A 13,518-nucleotide genomic window follows, 5' to 3' on the forward strand; every position below is an offset into this window, starting at 1 on the left:
CATTCAATCCTATATTTTACCCCATTGCCTCCGTTCTGTTTTCATTCTTTGTCGCATCTTCTTCTGTTCATATCCTCTCTTTTCCTCATCTCCTACAGGATGTTACCTTTTTACCCCCCGGGGGGGTGTGTATTGAGTGCGCATGTCCACTAATTAGTAATTTTAAATAACGATAACTGAATTGCGCCCCCATTTTTTTAGTGATATAATTTGAAACCACATGATAAAGCGCCTCCTTAGTCACTAGAGAGTATGGGACAATGCAACCGATAACATCTTACGTGTTGTTTGGCGTAAATTCTAACAACATCTAGCCGGATCACATGATCTCTTAATCATTAAATCATTATTTATGACTCCTGGGATACGGGCGTTACGTTACATAAAAGATGGGGAATGAATCGGATTAGAACCATGAAGGAGTATGCTCTCTTCATTTCTATATAAACGAGAAAAAAATATATCATATAATTTAAAAAAATTATTAATTATAATAATTATGTTTTGAAAGTAAAAAAATGAACTAAAATGTCTTGTATTAATCAACATTAGCATGTATTAATTAGTTTCTTATAATATAAATTATAATATGATTTAAAAATATGTAATAAATATTTATTAAATGGGTGATGTTATTTTATAAAAAATTAAGTGAAAAATGATACTCTCTCTCTTAAAAAATGTAAGGTATTTTTTGAGATTTAGATTTTAAAAAATTAAGACATTTTTTTTTTTTGAGGTGTAATTATTATCTTTCTTTTAAAAGTGCCCGTATTCATGAATGACTTTATATTTATTGTAAGACTATTTAATAACAATAATAAAAAGATAGATAGTTTAAAATAAAATAATTATTTTATTAAATTAAGATTTAATTACAAATATTTTATATTTTTAAATGAAAGAAGGGATCTTTTCTTTAATAATAAAAATGAAAGAATATCTCGTCTGATGTGGACTCTTCCTTGTCGTGCCAGCAATCCTGCCAGAGAGATGAAAAGTGGTGGGGCCACATCTAATCCGCCGTTTTATCCATCTCTTTTAAGCTGGCTACAGGAAGGAGGCATAAATTAGCGGTTTATTTTATTTTATTTCATTTTTCCTGAAAATCTTAGGTTCAATTTAATTGGCCTGCGCCACATGAAACCGTCTCAATAATCCATGGCATGATATAATTCTTTTTTTAAATGAAAATTGTGTTTGCTTCATCACAATCGACGTTTCAGGTAGATTAGCGTGGAAAAAAAAAATCATCATTACGCCCAAATCTTTTGTCCACGCCGTCGTGACGTGCATATAAAATGTATTTACAATGCTATCTCCTATGCAGGACATTACATACCCCAGTTGGCCGATTTGCTATTGGACCACAACACTCGTTCAACTGGTTTCAAATTCAACATCAAGGGAGTTGCAGTAAGATCCCACAAATCTGCATAACTTGCTCAAACTTTCCTCTCACACACATTCTCTCTCTCTTCTCATCTCACTTGGCTTAATTTGGTTGGTTAGATTGGAAACCCTCTCCTGAAACTTGACCGGGATATTCCTGCGACATACGAGTTCTTCTGGTCCCATGGCATGATTTCCGATGAAACTGGCCTCGCCGTTATGAATGATTGCGATTTCCAGGATTATGTGCTTCCCAGTCCTCACAACGAATCTCATTCCTGCAACCTCGCCATAGCCGAGGCTGATCGTGTCGTGGGCAATTACATTAACGATTATGACGTGATCCTCGATGTTTGTTATCCTTCCATTGCTGAGCAAGAACTCAGACTCAAAAAGATGGTATCACTCGTCTCTTCCTTTTCTCTTTTCACTCTCTGTTCAACGCTTTTAAATGAATTCACTGTACTAGCTAATTTGGGCCCCTTATACACGTGTGTGTGTCAACGCAGGCTTCCAAAATAAGTTTAGGCGTTGATGTTTGTATGGATTATGAAGGAGACTTTTATTTCAACCTCCCCGAGGTTCAGAAGGCTCTCCATGCAAACAGTACCAGTCTGCCCTATAGCTGGTCCATGTGCAGCGAGTGAGCAATACATATCTAACATAACATTATTATATAATTTCTATCCGATCGAAATTTAAATTTTTTTCATACTGATCTTCCCATTCTCTTGATTGCCCAGCTTTTTGAATTATAGCGATTCTGACGGTAAAATCAACATCCTTCCAATTCTCCGGAAGATACTTCAGAATGGCATCCCAGTTTGGGTTTACAGGTAATTAATTGATATTAATAAACTTGAAGGCAGGCATGAAGGGCACCCTTCTTTCTCATGTATTATTTACATGTATGTATGCAAATTGTTTGACGCGAACAGATGATATTGATCACAGTGGAGACCAAGATTCTGTTGTGCCATTGCTGGGTTCGAGAACGCTAATGCGAGAACTAGCTCGTGACATGAAGATGAAGATTACAGTACCATATAGAGCTTGGTTCCACAAAGGCCAGGTACGTCATGCATGATTATAATTAAGCTCAAGTTAGTTTAAACGTGAAACTCAATTGAAGACTAACGGTGATGGTGATTAATTGTTATTAGGTAGGAGGATGGGTAACGGAGTATGGGAATTTGCTGACATTTGCGACGGTGAGAGGGGCGGCTCACATGGTGCCTTATGCACAGCCATCGAGAGCACTGCAATTATTTACTTCGTTTGTGAGTGGACGAAGGTTGCCTAATACAACTCATCCACTCATCAATGGCTGATTTTTAATGTCTTACCAGTTGCTATATATACTATAGCACATATATCTGGATTCTCTACCCCCTCTTGTTTGAGTCTTGACTGAGTGCCATGGAATGGAAACAGCAATATATGTGTTCCGCTTCTGTAAGGAAATTCATGCGATATACCTACTCCCTTTACTTAAAAATATAAAGTATTTTTAATCAAATCTCACCTCTCAATAAAATAGTTACCTATTTTCAAACTAATCCTATCTTTTCATATTTATTTCTATTAAAAGTTATTATCAATAGAGACACTTTTAGAGGAAAAAAATACAATAATTATAAAGACTAAAAATATCTTACATTTTTGAATATTCAACTTCTCAAAAAATGCTTTACATTTTTAAACGTGGGAGTATGTGTCATGCATTTTCATGGGATAATTTCCTTTCAATGATTCTTTTATTTGGGAAAAAGGGTTCGTGAGCTTATAATTAATGAAATCCCCCTCTCTAACCCCAACTCATCATTAAAAAAAAAAATCAAATGGGAGAATTTATATATTTATTGAAAATTAATGAAATTAGGAGCATAACTTTGCCAATACAGATTTAAATCCTTTGAAGTTAAAATCTTTGAATTTTTGTAAAGTTTTCTTATTTTAATATTTTATTAATTTTTATGAAATACTTTATCCGGTACTATTTATAAGTTATTTCTACTAATCTCATCAATATCAATATAAAAAAAATTATAAGGAATAAAAGTAAGTGAAATTTTAAATATAATTCTCAAATAAAAATAAAAAATAAGCAAAAAATATAATATTATTTTTTTATCTTTTTCTCTCTTACTTTTTAAAAGTAATTTGAGAATTTCAATTTAAAACAAAATAATCACATTAGGTAGTGACTTATAAAATAGATCAAGTAAATGATTAATATACAGGATCGATGAGTATAAATTATTTCCTCCTTTTTAAAAGGATAGATTTTATGGAAATTCACATATTTCAATTTTAAATGATTCGAATTCTCGCGCCAAAATGAGAACCTGATCAAGCAAATTGTGGCCGTTCATATCATCATCGGATTTAGGAGTGCCACCTTCCATACCATAGGCAATGTAAACGGCTAAATGGACTTGTCTGGACCCGCATTTTTCTTGCCTTGACAATAGACAAAATGAAATTATTTTTAATAGTCAACGATAAATAATTTGGCAATTTAATTTTGGATTAAAGGGAAAAAAATGTTCTAAATTTTTTTTTAGAAACACTGAGCATCCTAAACTTTTAATTAAAGCAATTTTATCCCCTCATTAAATATGAAAACGTTGACAACTAAATAGGATTTGATCACAGGCATTTCACTATTTTGATCATTTTTCATTCTGGTTTTCGATCCAACTCCCTATTCTTATCTCTTTCTTCTCCTTCTACTTCTACGTTTTTTTGTCTCTGCAATCTTGCTTTCTCCCCTTTGAGTTTGCTTTAGGCATGGTTGTTGCAGCATAACGAAGAAGATTAGTATTAGCAGCATCGAACTCCAATCCTTCCACGGCCTCTGGACCTATCTCTAAAAGAGAGAGATGGCTTCATCACATCCATACTCTGGGTCCCTCACGTGAGTTTTGGAAGCTTTGGCTTCAGGTTTGAAACTGCCAATGCCAAACTAGCACAACGGAGAATAAGACAGAACAAAGGTGAAGAGAAGATCATATGAAATAGAGGTTGAACGTAAGACGCAACAAATCCAACTACATGTGGGCAACACCCATTTCCAATTGAGCTGCGAATATGTTGCAAAGAAGATAAAATGAAAGATGACGATACATTTGGTGGCGCAATAAAGATTGGATATTCTGATTGTTCTCTATTTCTCTTGAATTGTGAACTTATTTTTTTATTTTAAATTTGTTCTTGGCTTTTGTATGAGCACCCAGTGCTCATCTCTTGAGTTGAGAGCTGGATGGCAAACGCCTTTTGGGTGTAATCTTTAGTGCTGCATTAGAGACGAAAGGATAGCTAGATTAGGAGAAAAAAGGAGGAGGAAAACAAAGACAAAGAAACAAGGTGAAAGACATTGAAAGTGATTAAGGGAAATTGGAATTCGCTTCTCTCTCTCCCTATTTGTGCATTTCTACCATGCCATTCTTTTAATTTTTGTTTACTTTGTGTTTTTTTTAAACCACACAAATCTGTAAGATGAACTCAAATTGTGATTCCAAATAAAATGCATGCAAATTTCTTTACAGGTGTGAACGCATAAGAAGAATATGAGAAGAAGGAAGATAGAAGAAAATGTAAGGGGAGAAAAAAAAGTCAAAAATACCTCTGGTCAAACCCTATTTTTAAGGATCAACATCTTTAGATTTAACAGTAGGGCAAAAAAACCATTTTTGAAAGTTTCAGATAAAATTGCACCAAATAAAAATTTAAAACACCTAACGCTCCTGGAGAAAAAGTTCCAGAATATTTTTATCCTTTAATCCTTTAATTTTAAGACAAAAACAAACACAAGTGTCGAGCATGTCCTTCACAATCAACGTACTTTTCACAATGTGTTTGGAGTTTCACTTGGCTTTACATTTTCATAGGAAAGAGGTTGCAATCATAATTGTTAAATTCTTGAATTGACTTTTTGAGTTTAACATTTTTATGTTTCTAACTTATAAAAATCGTGTTAATTTATTTATAAATTCAAACTAAATATAAACTTAATTAAACTAATGAGTTTACCTTCAAATTTATCATTTTTATGTTTTTAACTTACAAAATCGTATCAATTAATTTATAAATTTAGACTAGATGCAAACTTAGTTAAACTAATTAATTTTTTAAGAGTTGACTAGTTAAGTATATACTATGAAAAAACTAATTAATAAAAGTTATAAGATCTAGTTTAAAGAAAAAAAATTAAAATGCAAAAATTAATATTAATAAAAAGGAAAAAAATACTAAAAATAGCTATTTAAAATTTTTTATACCTTATATATGATAATTTATTAATATATATGAGTTTGATTTCAATAATTTATATTTTTAATATATTTAAATTAAATTAAAAATATATTTTAATAAATATTTATTAATAGATGTAAACTCTTATATGTTTACATTCTTGTCAAGAATATACTTAAACTTATGAGTTTAATACCTTGGCTACAGCCATGTCCAGGTTAAAATCAGGATTTTTTTATAAAAAATATAAGAGCTAGTTTAAAAGTAAGGCTTCAATCTTTTTTATTTTCTATATTTATCATTTTCTCACAAATTATTCTATTGGTTAAATAAATCAATAAATAAAGGCATGTTCCAATATAATATAAATAATTAAAAGAATAAGTATTTTAGAGAAACAAATACGTAAGTTTTACAAAGAATTAACTCAACAATTTCTTTAATTTATATGGATTAATTATTTAGCTCTTATATTTAAGGATGAAAAGAATTAAAAGATACGGGCCTTTTTACCTGTTAATTAAAAAAAATGATATATACCTTAAATACTGGTTAGCGCTTTGCCAATTGCCAATACACACATGTGCAAATATATATATATATATATATATTAATCAATGTCTGGGTAAATTAAAAAAGTAAATCTAGAAATGCATCCTCATATAAGCATAGGGAAAGAATAGATGAATATAGTTATGAGATGTGAATCTATATTACATCTGACAATCTTTGCTTGCATTTATCATATTTTGGAGCTCTCTTTCATTAGGATATGTTTGGTTAGCAGAGAAAAAATATAAATGAAATGAGTTAAAAATAAAAATAAATTAAATTACCTCTTCACTCACGATAAGCATAATGAAATTTAACACCATGTATGACAAATATAAAAATCATCATTCCTTTTACAAATTTTATGAATCACAATTTTTAATTTAATAAAATAAATTACTTTTTCCTCTGTGAACATGATTAACTCATATCTTTTTCACATCTTTATCGTTTTAACTTTATTTTTATTTTTCTTAATCAATTCTATTACATTCCTCTCCCATAAACAAATGCCCCCCTTAGTGTATATATGTATATATGCAGGAAAGGAGTTTTTTTAATCTCTCAGTAAGAAAATTGGATTACATAACATTTGTCGTGATCTTATTATTATTTAATAAGTATAATTTATTATTTACTCTTTTACTAAATTTTAAAATGACGTTCGCCAAGAAAATTGATTTTTATTTATAATTGTATTGTTTTATCATATTTTATTTTATAATATGGCATCTAGTTCTTTATATGATAGCATAGATTACATGCTTTTAGTTTTCAGGTGCCTCGCGCTTTTTGTAAGATGCCATGTAAAATTTTCAAATTCGGTCGTGTCTTTAAAGTCGATTGATTAAACTTTTAAAAATACGAATAGTTTAATTAACTAATAAAATAATATTTCATTATCAATAGGGCCTGTTTGGCAAAACAAAGAAATAAATAGCACCCTGACCCTAGCATGCTCTTATTTAGGTGCTACCGGAGCCAGATAAGAGGTATAGTGCCCAACAATACATTTTTTATCATTAAGAAAAGGAGACTAAAAGATAAAAAAGGTGCATGACATTGTTAATAAAAAATTTAAAAAAGTGCACAAGAAGCATTTCTTTTAGAAAATCACATTAAATTTAGATCCAGGCTTCCTAAACCATGGCATTAGATAATATATTATATAATATTAACGGTAATTTATACGAGTCATGGTTAGAGTAGAGATGAGGCAGGAACGAAATGGGTGAAGCTTTGACTTCTGAGAGAGCCCTCTCAATACAGAGACTGTCACACGTCTGCCACGTTTGGAAGTCGGGTCACTTTTGGTTCGTTGTCTTCTAATGATAGTACGATTATGAGGCACTGGCCGCATGGGAGGAAGAGGAATGGTGTCGACAGCTTGCGCGTTTGGGCTCTTTGTCGCTTCTCTTTCCATCCACCTCTCGTATTTATAAGTAGCTTTTCCCCATTTCAGTTAACAAATCATGTTCTCAACCAACCGGGTTACGGCTATCTTTGTTCTATTGACCAAATCACCCTCTTCCGTTTACCCGACTCCACAACCACCTCCCTCCCCACCATCTTTTGCTCTCCATTCCATGACTCTTGACACCGCTGCTCTCCAGATTTGGACTCCGAGTCTTCTGTTTCCTCTTCTTAATCTATGTCCGGATGCTGACCCAAGCCTATTTCTTTAAACTTGCGTCTTTGGCGTTCTCATCGCTCTAATCAACTTCTGCTCCTGCACCCTTCAAGTAAGCATATTTTGTTTCTGTTTCTACTTTCACAATGGACATCTGGGAAAATTGGTTCGTTCTGCAAATAATGCAGATGCTGGGTCTGGTTAGTTTCTCGATCTCTTTCGCCAAGCTTAGGACTCTATGCTCCAGAGCTGTTCGATTTGTGGATAGAATGATTACGGGTGATTCCGATGTCGGGGTCTTTTCGTCTTTCAATGCGCTTGTAACTACTGGATCCTTCCTGTCTTTCCTTTTGGTCCTTTACTGGGCATATTCGTATGTATTTCCCACTTCGTACTCCCTCATTCAGGGCGTGGAAATTCGGAACATTTCTGACTCGGCAGCTCGGAGTGAGGTCTTGAAACCCAATATATCAGTTTCTGCTTGCAACGTGTTTGAAGGAAGCTGGATCCGGGACGAGATTTACCCTTTATATGATGCTTCGCACTGCCCTTTCTTGGAACGTGGTTTTAACTGCGTTGCAAATGGGCGTAAAGACAGAGGCTATACGAAATGGAGGTGGAAACCCAAAAATTGTGAGATTCCGAGGTTTGATGCCCGTAGATTATTGGAGAAACTTCGTGGGAAAAGAGTGGTCTTCGTTGGCGATTCTTTGAGCAGAACACAATGGGAGTCTTTGATATGCTTGCTTATGACAGGAGTAGAGAATAAAAAAAGCGTGTACGAAATCAATGGCAATGAGATCACTAAACGGATTAGGTTTTTAGGCGTGAGATTCAGTTCACACAATATTAGAATCGACTTTTATCGATCCGTATTCTTGGTGAAGAATGGTCCGGTGCCGAGAAATGCTCCTAAAAGGGTGAAGACAACACTGAGATTGGACAAGATGGATGATACTAGCCATGAGTGGATTAATTCAGATGTTCTAATATTTAATTCAGGTCACTGGTGGACAAAGGGCAAGCTTTTTGACGCGTGAGTAACTTCATTTTCCAAGCGTATCTATGATTTACATTTTATTCTCACTTGGAACTGATTTGCTAACTGCTCGGCGTTTTTGATAATAATTTTCCATGAGAGAACATCTAAAGTTCCCTCGGCTTTCTCTGAATTTGTAGCCACACAAATTCAGCGTTTTCTTGGAGGTGCTAACGCGATTTTCAGACAGGGGGTGGTATTTTCAAGTCGGTGACTCGCTAAAGCTTGGAATGCCAATCAATTCTGCTTTCCGCGCAGCTTTGCACACCTGGGCATCTTGGGTTGAAAACACGGTGAACACAAGTATAACCAAAATATTCTTCCGTACTTTTGAGTCATCTCATTGGGGGTAAGTTGTCCAACACTTTTGTGAGGCAAATAGAATGTGTCTTTAGTTTGTAACGGTGAAGTTGGTGGTCTCTGTGACAGTAAAACTTGCAAAGTGACAAGTAGACCGTGGAAGAGGACAAATGGGAGAGATCGAAGCCCAATATCAGACATGATAATGAGGACTGTGAAGGAAATGAATGTGTCGGTGAGAGTTTTGCACGTAACCCCAATGGGTGCATATAGAAACGATGGGCATGTGGGGCGTTGGAGTGTCAACCCATCTGTGCCTGATTGTAGCCATTGGTGTCTGCCAGGAGTACCTGACATGTGGAACGAGATTCTCTTCTCGTATTTGCTGTCATTCGACGGGGCAATTTGACATCACAGCTCTGGGAAATTGGGATTAAGGACCTATTGGTAAACATATTTGGGGAAAAGAACCCTGAATTACAAATCACAAAAGAAAAGATGCAGAATGTGTCCTTTTTCCCAAATCTGTTTCCCAGAAGATCCTTAATCCCAATTTTCCCCGCGGCTTTTTGTGAATATTGGCAGCTGTAAAAATGGGTGTTGCAATATTTTTATCGGCCAGTCATACCTAAAGTTTTTGTTGGCCAGTTATCTAAAAGTTAACCAGATGTTGGGGCGGAGAGGTCGCCTCTGTACTTGGGAAGGATTTCAGTCACTGTAAGCTTGTCAATAAACGAGAGGCTCTATGGTGTGAAATTGCCTGTGTGATCAAATTTTTACCAAGAAGCAAGAGTCTCTGTACATTACCAATCGTAGTCTTTGTGTATTACCAGCGAATGGCAGGAGGGAAGCCGACTTTTGCTTTTTGCCTTTCTCTTTGAGCATTTAAAATGACAGCATTAGTCCATTAAATGTCATCATTCAGTTGATGGGTTGCCAGAAAATTTGCGAATAATGTGTATGCCAATGATGGGAAGCAGTTTGCTAGGAAAAGCATCACATCTCAATTCAATGAGCTGCTAATTCCTGTAAAACATGGTTACATTAAAGTGTCTCTTGTCAAATTTCTCTTCTGCCGAAAAAAGTGTCTTTTGTCTGAACATCTACAAACTTTTGTTGGAGCCGCAGCGTAGCTCCGCTGCTAACTTGAGACATTTTGGAGTGCATATATGGCACAGGATAATTTATCATTAAAGTCAAAGAGCATGTCAATTTTATTTTTCTTTAATATAGAACCGCTATAAAAGTAAAGAACATGTCAACTTCTTTTAATGTATAACTTGCAACAATTGGTAAAACAGAAAAGAAAAGAAACGAAAGCGAGGGGAAAAAAAAAGGAAAGAAAGGAAAACTAGCTATAACTCCTCCGACTCCAGCACTGCTGCATCGAAAACAGCGAGTTGCTTTCCGAGCAAGAACCACGGAGACTTAAATATGAAAAATGACTCTAAACTGAAGACAACTTGCATACTGAGTGGTCGAAGTTGATGGCAAGGGTTGTTCACATTCCTTTTTGTTTTCATATATTTTATTAAAAAAATTAAGCTTGCGCCTCAATGCCTTAAAGAAGAGGAGGAACAAGTTTCAGAAGCGAAGGAACTATAGCCAAGAAGTGTTTTCCACTGCAAACATCTAAAACTTAGAATGAGTGTCAAGTCACTAAAAACTCGCAGAAATGCTAATCAAATCAAAATATTTCTAAATGCAGCCTACAAAAGGGCCCCTGAGCCACCGCGTTTCTTACGACGTTATAGAACAAACATCCAGTAATCAACGTAAGATCCAACATGGCCTTCCCCCAGCCGAACAGCTTCAACTTCCCTTTCTTCCCTCCACCACCTTTTCATCCCTTCCATCCCCCACCCCCACCGCCCCGTTCATCTCCTCCTCCACCTCCCCCGCCGATTCGTCCATTTTCTCCACCACCGCCTCCTCATGTCCTTCCGCGGCCGCCTCCCCCTGTGCGTCCGGCGCCTCCACCATCTCACCCAAATGCTCCCCCTCCGCCGCATGTGAGGCCACCCCCGGCCCCTGTTCCTCCCTCGCCTGCTCCAAGTCATCCTACAGTGATTGTAATTGTCTTCGTTTCATTGGGCGGCCTCCTCTTCCTTTCTTTGCTGGCTTTTGCTATGTTTTGCTTTATTAAGAGGAGGAAGAAGAAGGCGCCTGAAGAAATGGACATCGTTCATGTTGATGAGCATAAAAAGGTCAAGGAAGAAATTGCGTCCGGTCCTTTCGGACAGAAGGTCGTGGTGGTGACGGTGGAGGATGATGTGCACATCGACGCTGAAATGAAGAAGAAAGAGAGGTTTGTTGACGGTTTACATGCGGAATCATCAGCGGCTAGTGATCAGGTCAACGCTAGTGGCCATGACCCTGATGTGGGAAATACTTCTGGGATCGAACACCACCATCACGAGCTTCAACGCAAGCCAACAAGCCACGATTGAAACCACATGGGTTTCCCATAACTGCATTCAAGGATTCTATTCTGTCTGTAATATCCCCCACCAATAAACCCTCTGTTCGCTGCGTCACGTGCGTAATTCTATCAAGTTGGATCAAAATTTATTTTTTTTTTCATGTGTCAACTGCGAAGTAATTTGATAAAAACTGTAATTTTTGAATTTAAAGTCACAAAACTGTGTTTAAATAAAAATATAAAATCAATATGTAAATTCATTGCTTTGTATAGAGTTTCACATAAATTGTGGGGGGATAGAGTTTTCGATACATGGCATTATTTATTGATGACGTATGAAGATGTAGAAAAGGTTCCTCATCTCACAAGAATATGGGTTTGTTTAAAATTATTTTGTTTTATTATTTGAAGAACTTGTGTTTTACATAACATATTTTGAAAATAAAAAATAAAAAAAATGAGTGTTTTTTTTTTTCATCTTCACTTGTTTTCCAAAACAATAAGTTTAAAACACCTAAAAGATGTTTTTTTTTATTTTTTAATGTAATATTTTATTCTTTTGTTTTCTAAAATACTTTTTCAAAACACCTTATCAAATAATTATTTTTTTGTTTTAAAAAATAAAAAATTATTTTCAAAACAGTTGCCAAACATGTCTTAGATTCTAGTTTCGGTTCTCATGTGAAAAACAGAATCAGCAGCAGCTTGCGGACTGCGGTGGCAACCTTTAGGAATAAATTATTGACTCATTGTCACGTACTAAGGAACAATTTAATTTTTAACAGCAAACTTGAAACATAGAGCCACTTCTGCCCAAGTTCAGCTTTATTTTTTTTACTTCTGGTAACTTTTTTATTAACAAGGCTTTAATTTTTTAGCCCTGACTTTTTCCACTTGATTTCGATGCCTCCGGTCTAATAGATTTCAACATTTTATCTCTGATGGTGATATTTGACTTCGATTTGATTGTGTGATTAAATTTCCAAAAATCAAATTCGAGAATTTTGCAATCAACTCTTTAAATTCCTTCATTCTTTTCATTTATATCTGATCTCTGTTTAGAAGGAAATGCTTTAATCGAACAATTAACATTTAGAACATCTTAAATAGCTTAGGATAAAACTAAAGATGTCTGATTTCAAAGAAATATATAAAATATAATATGTATTAATTAATTTTAAATTTTTAGTTAGTGTTTGGATGGATGATTTAGGTTTTGGATCTCAAATTTTAAATCTTACATTTCAAATCTCACATTTAAAATTTATGTATTTAAAATTATTTGTTTGAATAATTTTAAAAAATTTAAATGAAGAAAGGAATGAATTGAAATTCAAAACAAAAAGGAAAGATTAAAATGATGAGATTATTTATAATTTTAAATTGACAAAAGATAAAAAAATATATGAGAGTTATATAAATAATAATGGTGAAAAGGCAAATATAATAAGATGTTTCAAGTAATTATAATTACAAACGACTAAGATGTAAATAAAATTTAAAATTCCAAAAAAATTATAATTTGAAATAGATTTGAAGTCCAAATTCATAAATTTGTATACTCACATAAGAATTTTGGTTCAAATTTAAATTTAAATCTTCATTGATTCAAACATGCCATTAGTTTATTTTATGATAAGAAACCATATATTTGAGTAAATTAATATAGATATTTTCTTAAAAAGTTAATATTGTTATAATTTTATTATTTTTAATCTATAAAATATCTTACAATAATATTTAATTTAAAATATATTTTAAATCTTGATTTTTAAAACTTAAGAGCCACAATTTTTTTAAAAAAAATTGAGAATTATACATTTTTTAAGTATTCCAAAAAGCTTATAAGAAAAAAAGTATTCCAAAAAAAATATTTTATATTTTTTATAATAACAAAAATGATTATTATTTTTAAGAAACAAAAAA

The 13,518-nt window shown here is 33.8% G+C and overlaps 3 protein-coding genes across 5 annotated transcripts; all 3 read left to right on the forward strand.

The window, feature by feature from the left end:
• Positions 1 to 1,230: 1,230 nt before the first annotated feature.
• On the forward strand, positions 1,231 to 2,856 carry LOC129297909 (serine carboxypeptidase-like 42; the record flags this gene model as incomplete). Its single annotated transcript, XM_054936254.1, has 6 exons — positions 1,231 to 1,416; positions 1,513 to 1,791; positions 1,902 to 2,035; positions 2,136 to 2,228; positions 2,347 to 2,464; positions 2,556 to 2,856. Coding segments are annotated over 6 exons (978 nt in total), but the record flags the coding sequence as incomplete, so codon positions are not given.
• A 4,767-nt stretch (positions 2,857 to 7,623) lies between these two features.
• On the forward strand, positions 7,624 to 10,204 carry LOC129297908 (protein trichome berefringence-like 7). 3 transcript variants are annotated; one of them, XM_054936253.1, is made up of 4 exons: positions 7,624 to 8,151; positions 8,239 to 8,867; positions 9,061 to 9,219; positions 9,300 to 10,204. In XM_054936253.1, the coding sequence occupies exons 1-4, from the start codon at positions 7,978 to 7,980 to the stop codon at positions 9,577 to 9,579; spliced, it is 1,242 nt and encodes a 413-aa protein (XP_054792228.1). In that variant the 5' UTR covers positions 7,624 to 7,977; the 3' UTR covers positions 9,580 to 10,204. The 3 variants fall into 3 exon arrangements, with proteins under 3 accessions (XP_054792228.1, XP_054792227.1, XP_054792226.1); XM_054936252.1 differs by having other exon boundaries at positions 7,624 to 7,943; positions 8,020 to 8,867; XM_054936251.1 differs by having other exon boundaries at positions 7,624 to 8,867.
• A 733-nt stretch (positions 10,205 to 10,937) lies between these two features.
• Positions 10,938 to 11,983, forward strand: LOC129297912 (protein TRACHEARY ELEMENT DIFFERENTIATION-RELATED 7A-like). The gene has a single exon (XM_054936258.1). The coding sequence runs from the start codon at positions 10,958 to 10,960 to the stop codon at positions 11,618 to 11,620; it is 663 nt and encodes a 220-aa protein (XP_054792233.1). The 5' UTR covers positions 10,938 to 10,957; the 3' UTR covers positions 11,621 to 11,983.
• The last annotated feature ends 1,535 nt before the right edge of the window (positions 11,984 to 13,518 follow it).

Source organism: Prosopis cineraria, unplaced genomic scaffold, assembly GCF_029017545.1.
Source record: "Prosopis cineraria cultivar Desert tree isolate PC_DT_omini unplaced genomic scaffold, ASM2901754v1 PC651, whole genome shotgun sequence".
Classification (NCBI taxonomy): Eukaryota; Viridiplantae; Streptophyta; class Magnoliopsida; order Fabales; family Fabaceae; genus Prosopis; species Prosopis cineraria.

Excerpts from the sequence above, each read along its gene's own strand:
- LOC129297908 (XM_054936251.1), top strand. The coding sequence starts at position 7,978 with ATGGACATCTGGGAAAATTGGTTCGTTCTGCAAATAATGCAGATGCTG. Across the intron at positions 8,868-9,060 it reads AAGGGCAAGCTTTTTGACGC|GGGGTGGTATTTTCAAGTCG; the intron begins GTGAGTAACTTC and ends ATTTTCAGACAG. Across the intron at positions 9,220-9,299 it reads TTTGAGTCATCTCATTGGGG|TAAAACTTGCAAAGTGACAA; the intron begins GTAAGTTGTCCA and ends TCTCTGTGACAG.
- LOC129297912 (XM_054936258.1), top strand. The coding sequence starts at position 10,958 with ATGGCCTTCCCCCAGCCGAACAGCTTCAACTTCCCTTTCTTCCCTCCA.